The sequence below is a fragment of the Rosa rugosa genome, chromosome 3, assembly GCF_958449725.1.
Source record: "Rosa rugosa chromosome 3, drRosRugo1.1, whole genome shotgun sequence".
NCBI classification, from domain to species: domain Eukaryota; kingdom Viridiplantae; phylum Streptophyta; class Magnoliopsida; order Rosales; family Rosaceae; genus Rosa; species Rosa rugosa.
The window spans coordinates 40,868,049-40,885,977 of NC_084822.1; the positions used below are offsets into that span (position 1 = coordinate 40,868,049).

Sequence of the window (17,929 nt, forward strand, 5' to 3'; positions counted from 1 at the left end):
CAATTTTCAGCTTTATCTTCTTAGATATGATCTTTGGTTGATTGTACTTTTGTCTATACTAAAGCAAAATGAAGGTTACTGTGCTTATGAACAGTATATTGACCGCTTCGCCCCTGCATTCTCTCTGAGCTTTAACCTAAGTGCCCCTGAGGCAGGTGTTTGCAGCCTATTGCACCGGGTGGTTATGGCTTGACTCTACATGTTCATCTGGAGAAAGACACATAAATTATACATATACAAAAGTAGAATGGGATTTTTACTGTTCAATGAATAGTAAAACAGTGATTTCCCGAAGTTGCCCCTATTTTCTTTCATCTTTGACGCTTTTGTCCCTTAGTTTATTTTTATTTTTAAGAAAAAACACAAAATATTAGCTCATTCAAATGATTACAAATAGAAGTGAAAGATAATTATGATCTTAAAATTTATTTGTTCTTGAATCCATGGTTTTAGCTTAGTAGGATTATACAAACTTTTTATCCGTCTTTATATATGGCTTAGGTTTGTCAAATGTGCAATAACCTGAGCCCAGAACATAAGCCTTGATTTAAAATAATTTTTTTAAATAGAAATGAAAAAGTCAGTAAACATGGTATTATATAAGTGGGTGTCTTGAGTAATTCTTAAATTTGAATTTAGAACTTTATATGTTTATCACAGATCAGTAAATTGTTATAAATTTTTTTGAAAGCTTCAATGCTAAGTTATTTCATATGCTGCTCCTTATATTAGATCGTTTGTATCCAAAAACAAATGAAGGGTCTTCAACACCATATGAACCAATAAGTGATACATCAGAGGATAATTAGTTCCAACTTGAAATGTATGATATTTTGGTGAGATTTAACCACTTTTTTAATTTGTATGTAAAGAATATCTTTTGTTAGACTATCCATTTCTTTTGAAAAATGTAAATACAGAAGTTTGGTTAAAATATCAACTCATATTCAACACTTCAATTTAAAGTTAGGTTAAAATACCAGCTTTCATAATATGCAAAATGATAATATATTTAGTTAACATTTTTTATATTGTCATTTCTATCCTACTGCGTATAAAATTTACGACAAAAAATACAAATCCGCAGCATCGCGCGGGCGAGTTGCCTAGTGCTTCTTTAATATCCATAGAGAGATATAGAGAGGGAGTGCATACAATGGGCAAGGCCAACCAGCCCATGAGGCCATAAACTCTTAGATTCTTTAAACTCCATGAGTCCATGTAGTATGGTGCTATGTTATGATAAGATGAGAAATAGGAAAGATGGTTAGAGACGGAAGATGTCAATTACTGAAGCAAAGAGGAAAGTAGTTCATTGTTTGCAAATCCCAATGAAATTGTATATGACAATTACAATCACAATGAATCTTGCTAAGCATTTATATGCAGATAAGAAACCCGCAGCAAAGCGCGGGGCTGATAAACTAGTCAAATATAACAAACGAAGCTCGCTCTCGGAAGTTGCCACCATCACCTTCTTCTTCATCTTCTTCCCTCCCTGCTGCTGCTCTATTAATTTTCTCTCTATTTTATCTACCGTCTAGCGATTTTTAGATTATTAATTATATAAAGCGCAAGTTATAATCAAGACGTACTCGAGGTTGCTATGGAGATTGATTTGTCTTCTCTTCGTCCTAACATGTATAAGTTCCGATCCCTGACCCGACCATCAAACTACCAAGCACGTATCATAATGGTCCAGAAAATCAGATACTCCCTCTGACTACGTTAGGATCACAGGCCAATAATTTGTGAGTTCTGAACGGAAAATCATGAACTTTATTGAAACATTTATTACACAAATTATCTGTCTCACATAGATATATGCTAAAGAAAGGAAAGAACCCTGTACGTACTATAATATTTTAATACTAACAACAATCTAAATTACTTAATTAATCTGCGAATAAAATCTTTTTTTCTTCTTCCTCCGTTCTCCTGGTACCAGCGGGAAAGGAGATATTATTGTCCTACTGTAGGTTTAGTAACGAAGACTTTCCCTCGCACCAACTCCTTTTTGGAGAACACCGTTAGCTAGACTCCTTATGGCGATGAAACTGGACAAATTTAGATATCACCTCCGATGGAATACGGACAGGGTGATAGTCTTTATTAAGCCACACTACTGTGGCCGTTGCTTCGAAGATAGGCTGTTTTGATATCATGCCATGATTAGAAAGTTACTCGGCGTCAAGGGAGTCAAATCTGATTGTAAATAAGATTAGAGTGATTATGGAAAACCTCTAGATTTGGCAGCTTGAAAATGAAATGCTCAAAATACAGGCGAGCGGCTGAGGAGTTAGTCATCCGCAACTTTATGACAAACTTGTCTCCACTCTATTTGCACATCATGTAAAAGAAGCAAGGATGAGTTTTCACACTACTCACAGCGCACACATACAAGCATGCATACTATAGTAGAACAAGGGAGAAAAAAAAATGGTGAACATTTACATTGTGCGGTGACATACGTTTACTAAATTGCAATATTAACAGAAAATGACTTGAGAGTGATTCGAATGAAATACATACCTTTAGAGGTGCAATGAATTTCAGAGACGATGCTGACAAAGCCATTGCTTCACCGGTTTGGGCAACTTCATCAGCACTCAGGCCGACGCTTTCTAAATGTTCATTAAAAGCTGATCAAAATGTTGAAGCACGAATGTCAATTTATTATCACATATGGGGTATAGATTTGGTATCATTTAAAGGCCATGTGTTACGCTATGGATTCATTTCCCATGAGAAAATCAACACCCAAGCCTTGATTTAAATTTGGCCACCAAATTAAGCAAGCATGCATGTACGAAAAACAGTGTTGATATTAAAGAAAAGCCTTTCAAAATATAGAAATGTTAACTATATAGTTCTGATACGAATGAATATAGAGGTCTCACCGTGCTGGCAATAATCTACATAGACAGCATTGTTAACCACGCCATACCGATCAAGCTCATATTCTCGGACTTTAAGCTCAACATCATAAAAACCACTCATTCTGCAAGGTTCAGAATGGAGAAAGCTTTTTAAATTACATATTGAACTTTATGATCACTTGCAGACATCCAATAGCTTAGAAGTTAAAACATATAACATGCCTACGCACATTACACAATTTTGGTCGGACAATCAACAAAACCATGTCAGATAGAAGGTAAAATAAATTGTAACTTTTAGTCTCCAAGATGCACGAATTAAGCAAATGCTAGATCAACAATGTCCAATTCTTAACCGTAGATAATATGTTTTAGTCACCAAAATGCACGGATTAAGATGAAAAGAAAGGTACAACAAAACCCAAAAATTATGACTTTAACAAGGGTAGCAAGCACTTGAACCCAAATAACAGAACTTTTTAGTATAATTGAATTACGAACTTTTTGTCTATGACATATACATTTTCCGGATTTTTTACCCATTTTTTTAGGGTTGTATTTATTAGGACCTTAAGCGACCTCCCATATCGCAAGCAACGGAAGTGCTGCATATCCTGACAGTGGGGAGTGATCGGAAACGTGTCCGTGTGGTTGGAAAAGATACCGATCGCGATTGACGGTGGGAATGGAGTGAAGTAGGAATGACGCATGGGGAGCGAAAGGTCACGTGATTGTAGTCGGCCATTGAAAATGCCTGCAACCTCAACATCTCTACTGCTTGGGAAAGCTAGAGAATGAAACTTTCTAAGAAAAAAGAGAGAAATGAGAGAAAAAGAGGTATTTTACTAAACTGAAATGAACGGGAATGAATTACGAGGCTGAGGTTCAATATTTATGCAACGAGCTGGGTTAGCAGTTGAGTGACACGTGGCCTACAGCTATAGGGGCCACGATGGGCTAATAGCTTAGTAACTAATTCGATAATTACAACAGAAAATAGGGATAATTAGAGCTAATTAACTAAGCTAATTAAGGAACAATGATCAGAATCTTCAGTAGCAAGGCAGCTTGATTTCCATTTGACCTTATCAAGTTAGTAGAGAGAGTGTGGTCAGTATCAGAGACGGACGCTAGTTTATATTATTATTATTATTATTTTTTATCAAGAATAGGACATAGTCACTATGAACACACTAAACTGCTAATACTTTCCACAAAAATTGCACACACACAATCTTTCTATGCTAAGGAGAAACCGTTCAGTTTTTAGGTATATATGAGTAGATCATCTCTGCAAATTTTCAGCCAAATTGATAATCATTAAGACATTCAAAACTGCGATTTACAATTATGAACACGAATGGTTCAGGTTAGACAGATTTGGTTCGTTCATTGATTTAATCTAATTTGATACCTTAATGATCATCAATTTGGCTGAAAATTTGCTGAAGTGATCTATACATTAGGACCTAAAAACTGAACGGTTAAGATGTGGATATGCGATCGAAAAGTGAGTCTATTCAAGGATATCCTTATATTTCAAAGGGGTCGTGACCACTTACCCATTTTCAGCTTAAAAATTACCCACTTACTCCACTAAGAGTTTTTTAACCCCATTTACCCAATCTAACATCCATTGACAGTTTTGCCCTTATTTTAATTAATAAATTACATCTCAACTCTCTCTTCGATCTATTTTCTCTCTCCTCCCCCTCACCGATTTCTCTCTCTCTCTCTCTCCCCCTCTCCATGTCGCAAATTTTGGTTGTGGATCGGTGATCCGATTCAGATCGGAGCGGATCGGAGCTAAAAAATGGCGGCATCGAGGAGACTCCGGGACTTGGAATCGCAGCCGGGAAACAAGATCTGCGTGGACTGCTCGCAGAAGAATCCGCAATGGGCTTCGGTCTCCTACGACATCTTCATGTGCCTAGAGTGCTCCGGCAAGCACCGCGGCCTCGGCGTCCACATCTCCTTCGTTAGATCCGTGACCGTGGACTCTTGGTCCGAGATCCAGATCAAGAGATGGAGGCCGGCGGCAACGAGATGCTCAACGCCTTCCTCGCCAGCTACGGCTTCTCTAAGGAGACCGATATCGTCACCCAGTACAACACCAACGCTGCCAGCAGCCCGTCCCCTGGGTTTTCGCTGCGACGGCTCCACGGAGAGCGACGGCGAGGATAACGTGTGGCGGTGGCCGGCTGGGTTGATTTGGTGCCCTGGTTTTGGGTGCCCAGAGTAATTTGGGTTACCCGGATGGCTTGGTGTTAGGCTGATGTCATGAAGATAGTTTCTGGGTTGTTTTTGGGTCTAGAACTTTCATAGTTGCCTAGTTGGTTATGTCTATGTTAGTGAGAACTGAGAACTATGTGGAAGAGTGAGTTGACCGGGTAACTCGATTTTAAAGTTTTTTTTTTTTTGGTAAATTTGGAAGAAGGCTTATAAGGAAAGAAGAAAGAAGAATGAAAAAAAAAAGTTTTATTGAGTAATTATACATGTCTATTGCGGGGAAATAATATGATTATTAGAGGCAATAATATGATTATTGAGAGGCAATAATATGAGTATTGGGGGGAAATAATATGCATATAAATTGATCAATTGTGCCTGTAGTGCATTCCTTTTGGTTTTGGGAGTTTATGCAATTCACTAGAGGGCAATAATATGAGTATTGGGGGGCAAAAATATAGTTACTAAGTATTATTAGGGGGCAATAAATTCATACGCCGGAATCCGGTCACTAGTCCGGTAGCCGGATTCCGATCGCCGGTCGCCGGAGTCCCAACCGGAGTCAAGCAAGGGCTCCAATGACTTCTTTCTCTAAGTGACAAAGAAGGAGAGGGCAAAATTGTCCCAAAAATAAATAAAAATGAATTAAAAAAATACTTAATTGGGTATTAGGGAAATAATCTCTTAGAGTGTTTGGGTAAGTGGGCAATTTTTAAGCTAAAATTGGGTAAATGATCATTTTCCCTATCTTAGGATATTCTTGAATAGACTCACTTTTTGATCGCATATCCACATCTCGACCGTTCAGTTTTTAGGTATATATGAGTAGACTATCTCTGCAAATTTTCAGCCAAATTGATAATCATTAAGACATTCAAAACTATGATTTACAATTATGAACACGAACGGTTCAGGTTAGACAGATTTGGTTCGTTCATTGATTTAATCAATTTGGCTGAAAATTTGCAAAAGTGATCTATATATTAAGACCTAAAAACTGAACGGTCGAGATGTGGATATGCGATTGAAAAGTAAGTCTATTCAAAGATATCCTTAGATTTTAAAATTTGCAGAAGTGATTTATATATTTGGAAAACGAAAAGATGCGGATGTCTAATGTCAACCGTTAGATTTCATTAATGAGATCGGACAACGATGCTCCATTTATGTATCTGTTCGTCTTTCTCTCTCTCTTCAAAAACTGAATTACTGAGTGAAGATGAAAAATTTTCTGTTGCTTTTCAAGCCAATTTAAGATTCAAAACAACCCATTAGAGAATCCATGACTCTTTTATCAACAATCTCTTATCTGCAAAATCTAAGTTTTTCCTTTTTAATCAAATTTGGGGAATCATAGTCACAAATCGAAATTTGGGAGAATTTTGTAGCATTTTGAGATAAGAAATTGATCTATGAGAGAGGAAGGTGGGTTTGGATCGATGTAAATTTTGAGCTATTAGACTGAGTGAGTGAAAAACAAAGAAGAAAGAGAGAAAAGAAAAAGAAGAGGAAAGAAGGAGAAACAGAGCTGCTGAAGATCATTGATGGGTTATACACAGCCGCGTTCATAGACCGCTCCTAGAGTCCTAGATTGTGAAATAGGAAATTAAAATTCCATGATGGAGAACCCTTATTGCCAATAAATGCTTCGAGAATCGAGAAAATTGTATAGATCCTTTAAATAACCTTTATCATCTTTGAAGACAACTCCCAGCCCACCTACACCGTGTTTTACATCACACGCGCCGTCAAAAATTTAATTTCAGGCAAACTATAGAAGGAGGCTGCCAAATCGTAGTAATAACAGCCGGTTTCGTCTCTCAGCGCGCATTACACCGTTCAAACTCCAAGTGCTAATCATAGGCAATTAAGGCATTGTTAATTAAGTACTAGGCTTCAAAGCTGTTTCTCCATGCCTATGTAGATTTCTATTCCTCCACAGCCACCAAAGGATGAAAGCAAAAGATTCAAAATCATTGCCAACAGTAATTGAACTTGCATGTTTAATAAGGTCAGCAACTGAAGGTTCTCTCCACACTTTGGACACGTCACTTAAATATATGTTTTAACTTTTTAAGTGCAGCTAAAAAAAAAAGAAAAATTTATTATACACCTAATTTTCTAATCACATATTAGATTAACCTCACTGATAAGATTCTTTTAAAATACACCTAAACCTGTTAATTAGGTTTCTCTCAATTTTTTTTTTTAAATAGAATAAATAATAAAACCTGTTTTTGTTAAAAATTACAAGAGATACCACAAAACCTAAATTTATCGTAGATGAAACTGATGCCTATAGACATCTCTCATAAACCCACTTACTCCACTAAGAGCAACTCCAACAGATTCCCTATATTTTGATTTTTCTCTACTTTAGAGAAAAATAAGTATCTTTTGCTCCAACAGATTCTCTATAACTATCTCTATTTTAGGGAAAATGAGGAAAGAGAAAACTAAATTCCCTATATTTACAAAAAATTCTAAAATTTTAAGGAAGAATATGGAGATTTTAGAAATTGTTGTAAAATAGAGAATCTGTTGGAGTTGGAGAAGAAAAAGAGGCCAAAGCTTTGACTTTTGCTTTCTTATAATACAGAAATTATAGGGAAGCTGTTGGAGTTGCTGTAAGCCCTCATTTGGTTTCCAAAAAGGAAATCAATTCCTTAGAAAATTCTATAGGAAAGAAAAATAAACTTCCCACTAACTTTCATTTCTGCTGTTTGGAAATTAATGTTGGGAAAGCAAGGAGAAAATATATGTTTGTTTCCATTCTAGTGTTTGGTTTGTGTAAGGAAAAATTATATCCTCTATATACTTACACAAATCTCATAAGTTTTTTAAATAAAATTGTCAATAATAAAATTGTCAATATATTTGTACTATGTAATTAATGCAGGAAAAGTGGAAGGAAAAATGAATCATTTGAAGGATGAGAGGATTCACTTTCCCTTATATTTTTCCTTCTTAAAAGGAAAGTTGTTCATTTCCTTATACACATTGGCGGACCTACATTGTGCCCAATAGGGACTGCCGCCGTCACTCACCAAACGTTTGCATACATAATTACATATATAAAATTAGTCTGCCCCCATAATTACATACATAATTACTTGTCATGCTATGGAAAAGTATAATAAAATATCAAGGTCATCTCCCACTTAAAGAAATTAGTCTGGCTTTGATACATTAATTGGTCATAATTAACTACAATCTTGTTCTATATGAATTAAAGATTATAACTACGATCACATCTCTTATGGACACATAACTTTGCTTTTTCTATATGTATTCATACACATAATTTAGCTTGGTGTTTTCACATCCCTCATTAGTCAAAAAACAAAAAAACAAAAAACCTCGCCCCCAGAAGATTAAAATTGTAATACCCGAGGTATTGAAAAAAATAAAGAAAAAAAAAATTTAATAATAGAGTAATAATAATAATGAATTATTGTAATATTCGGTGATATAGTGGGAGTTAGTTATATTCATTAAGTTGTTTGGAATGTATTATAAAGCGAAATTTATATTTAAAGATTTGAGATCAAACTACACAATTTGATAAGTTTGTGAAAAACCTTCGTGAATTTTCTAGACAACCGATCTATTTATTACAAATAGAGGAAATTTGAAGGTAAAGAAAGAAATAATAAAAGTTTATAAATAAAAATGATGTGATCTGAGCCATTAATAATAATAATACCATTTAATCATACCATCCATTTGTATCTATAAATACATGATAGAACCTCCCAGAAAGGGGAGGAGGATTCTTTCAGGTTCTGGAGAACTCTATGTCTCAGAACTGTTTATCTCCTCCTTTCCTCGGCATGTCTATCAATTTGGCTCCTACATTATGATCGAAAACCAGATTTTTCCTTCTCGCTTGCTGATCTATCCCTGCCTCTCCTCTCACCATCACACGTTACTAGTTGGTTTCTCTAATAGTTGCTGACATCTCTCAACCAAAGGTTTGGTAGACGGGTGATCGAGGCCTGAAAATTCTTGGCGGTTTTCAACATATATCCTTTTATAGTGGCTCCTGTTGAAAATAACTCGGGAGCAAGGGCCCACGTTTACTCCTACCCTTGGGCCCTTACCTTCCCAATCTACAATCCACTTTGAACCAAAACCCCCCCTCCGCCCTTCCTGTCCGGGCCCAAGTTTAGAACGGGCGAGGCCCAACCCGGATGTTAATGAGATAAGTCTGGGCAGACCTATTCTACCACCCTTTACCAGGGACCCATCCAAAGGTAAAGGCCCAGTCCACCTATCCCATCACCCCAAGCATCTGATCCCCCAATCTCTTCCCACCTGGCCTACATCTAGGCACAGCCCCCCAATCCATTTTAACTCCCCAGCTCCCCCCCAGCCTCAGCCAAGAGAACACGCTTACAACTAAACCCACCTGACAACTTGCGACATGCAAAAACCAGACTCATCTCCAACTTGTCTGAATCCTCTGACCCACCCTCCACTTTTGAGCAGTACACCCCAATCCCAGCCCCAACCCATCCAGAGCCAATCAAGAGAAATGGTAGAGGTCGGGGAAGAGGTAGAAGATCGAGAGGGGGTAGAGTCGGCGGGGACACTCCGACGGTTCGAAGGGGGATATATGCAATTAATCCAACTAGCAGGAAAAGGGGTACCAAGCTAGCACAATGTGGTGAAGATGATCTGGGAAGCTTTTAAGGAATTCGAATTGAGATCCTTGAAGACTCGGTGGAGTCTTTCTCTACCTCTCCAAAATTTGGAAATGAATTGGAGGTTTCCTCCCCAACCAATGGCAGTGGTGGCTGGCCGACAGCCACACGGGACCCATGAGTCAACTCCTCTCTTGGAATTGTAGAGGCTTAGGACGGGTCTTGACAATCCAGAAATTGGGAGAGCTTGTTCGCTCCCACTCTCCGTCCGTGGTCTTCCTCTGTGAGACCAAACAATCAAGTTACAGAGTCAATAATCTTAGGAGGCAGCTAAAGTACTACAAAGGCTATACGATGGACCCATCTATCAATTCTGCCGGTGGCCTAGCACTGTGGTGGCGGCCGGAGGTCGATGTGGAGGTAATCTCTGCAAGTAAGTACTTAGTTGACACTTTTATCAAGTTCCCTAATCTAAATGCTGAGATACGGGTCTCTTTCTTTTATGGCCCCCCGTACCCGGAGGATAAAGAGATATTCTGGTCTTATGTCTCGAACTTATCTGTCCCTGCCAATATTCCCTGGATTTGCTTGGGAGATTTTAATGAGCTAATATCTGCTGATGAAAAAGAGGGAGGTATCCCTTGGCATTGGAATAGAATCAGATTTCTAAAGGAGTTCATGGATCTGAAGGCTCTCTTTGAGCTTCCTTTCTCTGGGCCCAAATTCACATGGGAGAATATAAGGGAAGAGACTTCGGAGGTCATAAGGTAAAGACTTGATCGTGCAATTGGTAACGCTAAATGGTTATGTAATTGGCCAGATTCCTTGGTCTATCACGAACCAAGGGTTGGTTCTGACCACTGCCCCCTCATTGTCTATAATCTTCCCCGAGCTCTAAAGGGCCCGAGACCCTTTCGTTTTGAGGCTAACTGGATGGAGGACGATGAATGTGAAGAAATAATTAGAGAGGCTTGGAAATGCGACCCCAATCTTGACCCCATGAGACTGTGGGAATCAAACTTAGTGGCATGTAGAAAGAGTCTGATTCAATGGAGCAAGTCAAAATTTCCCAATAATAAGGCAAAGATTGAGGCTTTAAACCGGGAACTCTGCTACATCCAAGAGGGTGCTTTATCTACCACCTCACGGGCTAGGGAAACTGAAATCCTTTGTCAGCTGGATACCTCTTGGAGATTGGAGGAAAATTTCTGGAAACAAAGGTCTCGAATTAACTGGCTTCTTCATGGAGACAGGAATACAAGATTTTTCCATTTAACCACTATCAACAGAAGGCAGAGAAACCAGGTCAATGGTCTCTGTATTGACAACGACACATGGATCAGAGGGGACAGTCAGATTAGAGATGCTTTCACCAGTTTCTTTGGCAATCTATACTCCTCTGGGGGACACCACAACTGGGGAAACACGTTGGAGGGGATCCAACCATTGATTACTCCTCAACAGAACTCAAGCCTAACAAAACCCTTTTCTATGAGCGAGATCATCACAGCCACAAAGCAACTTGGCACCCTCAAAGCTCCGGGCTTAGACGGGTTCCCAGGCCTCTTTTATAGAAAATATTGGGACATTGTCAGAGACGATATCAATCAGGCAGTTCAAAGCTTTAACAGTGGCACGTGCTCTGTGGACATACTCAACAGTATGAATATTGTCTTAATCCCGAAAGTCCCCCATCCTGAGAAAGTCAGCCAATTTCGCCCCATCAGCCTCTGCAACAACTCAATAAAGATTCTTTCCAAGCTCTTAGCAAACAAATTAAAGCCCACCTCCCTCATATTATTGCTGAGCAACAGAACGCTTTTGTGCTTGGAAGACAAATTCAAGATAACATAATTCTAGCTCACGAGGCTTACCACTACCTCAAATTGAAAAATTCCAAATCAGATCATGAAATGGCTCTTAAATTGGATATGAACAAGGCATATGATCGTGTTGAGTGGGATTTCCTCCAGGCAGCCGTCCAGAAGTTTGGATTTGAACCAGGATGGATTACTCTGGTCATGGAGTTGGTCACTACTGTCTCTTTCTCGATCCTGATTAATGGAAAGCAAGGTGCTCCCTTTTGCCCTTCCCGTGGCCTTAGGCAAGGGGACCCATTGTCCCCATACCTGTTTCTCATCATTGGTGAAGTTCTATCCAGAAATATCACAGCTGCAGTTGACTCAGGTCATTTACATGGGCTTAAGCTGAGTAAGCATTGCCCGGGACTCTCTCATCTACTCTTTGCAGATGATGCACTCTTCTTCCTAAAAGCCACTAATGTGAACTGCCAGCTACTTGGCGCTATTCTGAAGGACTATTGCTCGGCCTCGGGTCAGACAGTGAACTTTGACAAATCATCAATATTTTTCTCAGCCAACACTCCTCCTGAGACCTGTAATGAAATTGCATCGGTTCTTCAAGTCCCAATAGCTTAAGAACCAGGGATCTATCTTAGTCTTCCAACACATTGGGGAAACTCAAAGCGGAAGGCCCTCGCCTTTATTAGAGAAAGAATCAAACAGAAGTTGGAAGGATGGAAATCAAATATCCTTTCTCAAGCAGGGAGAGAAATCATCATCAAGGCAGTGGCAATGGCAGTCCCGGCCTACCCCATGTCTGTTTTCCTAATGCCAGCCACTCTCTGTAAAGCTATCAACTCTGATATCTCAAATTTCTGGTGGGGCTTTTCTGACTCAAAGGAAAAAACTCATTGGAAAGCTTGGGATGTTCTCTGTAAATCCAAATTGGAAGGGGGCATGGGTTTCAAAGACCTTCTGATCTACAATAAGGCCCTCCTAGCGAAACAATGCTGGAGACTGTTGAAGAACCCCGATGCGTTGTGGAGCAGAGTCTTGAAAGCCAGGTATTTTTCCAACTCGTCCTTCCTGTTGGCTAAGAAAGGAGCACGCCCCTCCTGGATCTGGAACAGCCTTCTTGCAGGAAGAGAAACCATTTCTAAGAATGCTCTTTGGCAAATTGGAAACGGTAGAAGTGTGGATGTCTGGACGGATAGATGGGTTCCCAGTAAGAACGGTGTTCCAATCAAGCCAACTGATACCTCTAACCGGTTCACACCTCTAAGAGTGGAAGAGATAATTGATGAGAACAGGAGATGAGATATTGATCACCTCAAAACCTTTCTGGAAGAATCTGATTTCAATGCAATCAAGGCCATCCCTATTGGAGAGGAAAATACAGAGGACCTGGCCCCACAACAAAAGGGGTTCCTACTCGATCAAAAGTGGTTACAGAAGGCTTTTTTCCTCTTCAAAGCCTGTGGTCAATAACAAGGCTTCCTATTCCCGTCAAGTAGATCATAGAATCTGGAAAGTAGTTTGGCACGCAAAGACCCTTCCCAATATCTCCAACTTCCTTTGGCGGGCTATTTTGAACTCTCTCCCTACTGCCTGCAATTTGTTCAAGAGGAATATCACTCAAAACTCCCTTTGCGCGATCTGCGGTGAATACCCGGAAACAACCGAACACTGCCTTCTGCTCTGTCCCTGGACCATGGCTGTGTGGTTTGGAAGCCTACTTGGTTATTCCCCAGAAAGACAAAGAATCACCAACCTGGAGACTTGGCTCTTAGAAGTTCAGAAGGGTTCTACCACACTAGAGGAAGACCCCACAAGTCTCTTGCAATTAATCGGGTTCCATCTATGGGAAATCTGGAAACACAGATGTGAAGTAGTTCTCAAGCATGGAAGGCCAAATCCGTCAATCACCATTGAAAAAATTAAGAAAATCTCTTTGGAATGGAACCAGGCTACTCTTACGGGTGTTAGCCCAGACGAGACGGAATCCATTCCGCCCCATGGCGTGGGCTGGCACCCTCCATACCCGCAAATAGCAAAGGTGAATGTGGATGGGGCTTGGAATACTAGCAATCATTCTAGTGGTATTGGAATTATCATAAGAAATCATAGAGGATCTTCTCTGGGAGGAGCATGTTTACATGGAGCTCATAATTCAGCTATTGAGGCTGAAGTTGACGCGGTTGTGAGGGGACTCCAGTTAGCAGCCCACCTGAAATTACAGAATATCATCCTTGAAGGAGACTGCAAGGTGGTTCTCGCTGCACTTGATGACCCTTCTATCACCCCAAACTGGAAGATCACTCCCATGCTTTGTAAAGTGGCTCACTTGAAACCGTTTTTCAGGAGTATTAGGTGGAATTGGATTCCACGTGAAGCGAACCGTGTGGCGGATGCCGCGGCGAAGCTTGAAAAATTGAGGTTGTGCTCCCTGGAGTGGGCGAACAGGCCCCTAACCTCACTGATTTCCATTTTGAGGAATGATGGCCTCCCTGGCCCTCCCTGATCATGCCACGGCTATTGGGTCCTGTTTCTCTGCTTTCTTGTTGTTAATCCTACTCTTTAGTGTTGTTTTAGCTCTGTTTCTTCCTAGCTTTGTTTCACTTTCAGTTGTACTCTCTTTTCTTTGCCCTTGAGGCTCAATGAATTCCTTTCTACGACCAAAAAAAAAAACTCGGGAGCAAGGGCAAGGTATGAAACTCTGTCTAATCATTGCGCTGGTATAATTTGATTTAGTCTAAAAAGGGTGTTAAAAAAAACTGATGTATTTGGATGAAATTCTTTAATCCACAAAATGAATTCGGATTGTTTTTCTTTATTAATCCGGGTTGGGGTGTTACAAAAATTATGGGTCGGCCACTGCTTATACACACCAAACATAGGAAATGAATAAATTTCATTTCTCAAGCCCACAATTCCGCGAACCAAACGTGGCCTAAGAGATTAGTGTGCCCACTTACCCCATTTAAAAGTAAACAGATTGTTTTGGACAAAGCTCAATTATAAAATTACAAACATGCCACTCTCTCTAATAAAAGTTTATTGGGTTTAGGTGTTAGCCGGACTATGGTCGCCGGACTTCAAAACTTTTATTGGGAGTCAATAAACATCCTAATACTTTCAAAATCACAATTATCTTCATTTTTCATTGATTATTGACCATCAATAAATTTTTTATTCAGGCAATAAAACTTTTATTGGGGTGTAATAACAGATTTTATTGGGGTCAATAAACCTCCTAAAAATATTTATTGTCCTCTAATAAATCATTTATTGTAAATTAGGGTCTAAATATTTGTTGCCCTCACTAAAGTCGCTTAGATTGTTGGTGCGTCAATTCTTATTAATTGGTGCATGCTTGAATACATAAAATTGGTGGATACTTCTACTATTATTTGAGATATTTTCTCATTATCTATTTTAAATTAGGGTCTAGACATTATATATCTCCTTTTGTTGTCGACAATTTCATTAATCATGCCTTTTAACCCTTATTTAAATAAAAAAAATCAACTTTTTATTATTACTATTATCTCACTTTGCGAGATCAAGCGGGAACAAAGTTTTCAATGACGCATATTTAGGGCCTAACCTCACATTGCATACGTCCTCTTTTACGGTGACTTTTTTGTTTGGGTATGGATTTGGACATCTCCGCATCTTTTGGCTATGGATTTGAGATTTGTGACACCTCATGTATGGATTGAAGATTTGGGTGAAGAGATTTTACTTCTCCTGGGACCCTGGGAGGGGGGAATGTAGTTTTGTTTATGACTGCTCAAAATAAAATGTGAAATGTTCAAGTAAATCCAGATATGTGTCTGGCCCAAATTCTAGGTTAGTTGACCTAGTTGTAATAAGGTTTAGAATTAGAGATATTCTCGGAGATATTCATAGATATCCAATTAATTGTACGATTATCTTTCCTTGTACAACTCTGATTCTATGCCTTGTAATCCTCTATATAAAGAGGCCCCTATTATCAATGAAAGCACGACTCAATTCTCTCCCAATTTCAGTTTTCCTTAAACACGTTATCAGCACGACGTCCGAACCCGAAAATAAATAGCCAAACCCTGATTCAAAAAGCTAAAATCCTAAATCCGAATACAAATCCTTGAAACCTTTTCTGCTTCCGCCACACAACTTGAAGCCCTCGACCCCAGGAATCCAGAACCGGCGGAAGAACGACCAGAACCAGCCGGAAAGTTATCAAACCGGCCATCGGAATCTCTAAATCACCCGCAGCAAATACTCCACCGATTCACCACCTTCCGGACCTCCAATTTCTACCAAATTTTGCCAGCAAGAGCCCCTCCATCAAACAATTCAGGAACAGAAAGAAATAGCCCAAAAACCGGTCCAGAAGACACTGAACCGGCAACCAAAACATCAGGCAGAAAAAAGGGCAGAAGAGAAAAAAAAAGAAAAAAATGAGGAGGAGGCAGCCCAAACCGAGCCAAAGCCGCAGCCCAAGTCGCGGCCCATTGATGCAGGCCCACCAAGGCGACACTTCAGCAACCAGTCAGCAGCCACGTCAGCAGCTCCGGCGACAGGTCACCGCCGACCACTTTTCCGCCACCGCCGGCGACTTATTTCAAGGATTTTTTTTACTAAAAGTTCCCGGTTTTTTTGAGTTTTTATTTAATTTCTCTTCTTTTTCTCAGGGACTTGCAAACTCCATTCTTCTACCCCCCCCCCCTTTCTTCATCATAGGGGAGACCTAATTAAGCCGAACTGTGGGGGTTGGTGCTCACTCTAAGCTTGGAGCTTGTAGAGTCCTCCAAACTTAGAGTTTGTTGAGAAGAAAGATAGACCACAAACATCATTGTTTCGATCTAATCCAACCCCTCTTGGAATCGAATTTCTTGGAAGTGACTACGCTCGGAAATTCCTAATTTCTTGGAAGCGACTACGCTAAGAAATTCTATTGTTTTTGTGGTAGCCTTTTTGCTCCGAAACTAACCCTAATCTTTTGTTGTTTTTCAGGATGAGTAACCTGAACAAGTTGAGCTTCGCTCCACTAGAGACAACAGGCGCAGGATAACACAAGTGGGTCTGTGATGTGCGCCAACATCTTAAGGCTGATGGGATCCTAAGTACGATCCAAGAGCCAAGTCAGAACGTGCTTACTCCTCAACAAGTTGCCGCTTTTGAAGCTAATAGAGCTACGAGAGAGGTTAATGAAGCTAAAGCCATAATTCTCATGATAAGGCACATGAATGACGTGCTCCAGAATGAGTACGTCAATGAGGAAGACCCTAGAAAGTATGGGTAGAACTCGAGCAACGTTCGTGACTAGCATAGCCTCTGCTTCTATGATTTCAAGTCTGTAGTTGACTACAATTCGGAAGCACTTCGTATCAAGTCTTTGATGGAATTCTGTGGGCAGAAAATCACTGATACGATGTTGATCGAGAAAACTCTCTCTACATTCCCCGTCTCTGCATTGATGATAGCCAAGAACTATCGGATTGATGTCAATGCCGAGAGCATCACAAGATTTCATGAGCTTATTGGAGCCATGAACGTAGCTGAAAAGTACGACAACATACTTGTGAAGAACTATAACTCTAGACCCGTGGGAGAAAAGCCAATTCCGGAGTCTAATTATAGTCGCGCCCCTAAGGGAGAGCGCCAGGAGCGAAACCCTAAGGAAATGGATCATTCTGGACGTTCTGGTCCATATTCTCGCCCCAAAGAGGAAAGAAACCGCCAAGATAGGCATGCACGGAACGATAGAGGTCAACGTGTGAAAAGAGAGAGAGAGGTAGAGCCTCCGGTTATGGTGGTGGTGCCACCAAGGATCATAGCCATCCCCAATGCGCTCTAGGCGCGCCTCGATTAAGGGAGTCTGACCATGATGATGCTTGTCTTCGGTGTGGAGCGTCCGGACATTGGGCTAAAGTATGTAATGCACCCCAGAATGTTGCTAACATGTACAAGATGTATCGTGAAGCAAGGGAAGCAAATTACATGGAGCAAGAAGATCAAGATGACGATCTCGCTCTAAGGGTTGAAGACTTCATAGGCCAAGATCCAGAGACTGGCGATTTTGATTAAGTCTTTTTATTTTCTAAGAGATGTAATAGGCAATTGCCATAAATTTTTGTAGTAGATGCCAATGGTTTAGTCTTTCTTCAAAGTAGGCTCACTCAAAGTAAGTGTGATGTCTAGGAAGGTTCTGAGATTAGTGGTACTTAAGCGAACCTTGCTCCACTGACATCTCTCTACTCACCTGGTCATATTTATTTTGGAGTTATCGAAAGAAGTTAGACGACTACCATTATTTTGCATTAGCTAGCATTTTGGATTAGATTTTCTTTAGTCAAAGAGACAATGATGTAACTCTGTTGGT

At 40.0% G+C, this 17,929-nt stretch overlaps 2 protein-coding genes across 2 annotated transcripts; one reads left to right on the forward strand and one right to left on the reverse strand.

Annotated features, from left to right (window-relative positions):
- Positions 1 to 2,030: 2,030 nt before the first annotated feature.
- Positions 2,031 to 3,648, reverse strand: LOC133735973 (acyl-acyl carrier protein thioesterase TE3, chloroplastic-like). The gene is made up of 5 exons (XM_062163409.1): positions 3,449 to 3,648; positions 2,901 to 3,001; positions 2,533 to 2,642; positions 2,242 to 2,337; positions 2,031 to 2,150 (listed from the first exon to the last, which is right to left on the reverse strand). The coding sequence occupies exons 1-5, from the start codon at positions 3,646 to 3,648 to the stop codon at positions 2,031 to 2,033; spliced, it is 627 nt and encodes a 208-aa protein (XP_062019393.1).
- An 8,700-nt stretch (positions 3,649 to 12,348) lies between these two features.
- LOC133737730 (uncharacterized mitochondrial protein AtMg00310-like) lies at positions 12,349 to 12,873 on the forward strand. The gene has a single exon (XM_062165236.1). It carries the CDS (start codon positions 12,349 to 12,351, stop codon positions 12,871 to 12,873), a length of 525 nt encoding a protein of 174 aa, XP_062021220.1.
- The last annotated feature ends 5,056 nt before the right edge of the window (positions 12,874 to 17,929 follow it).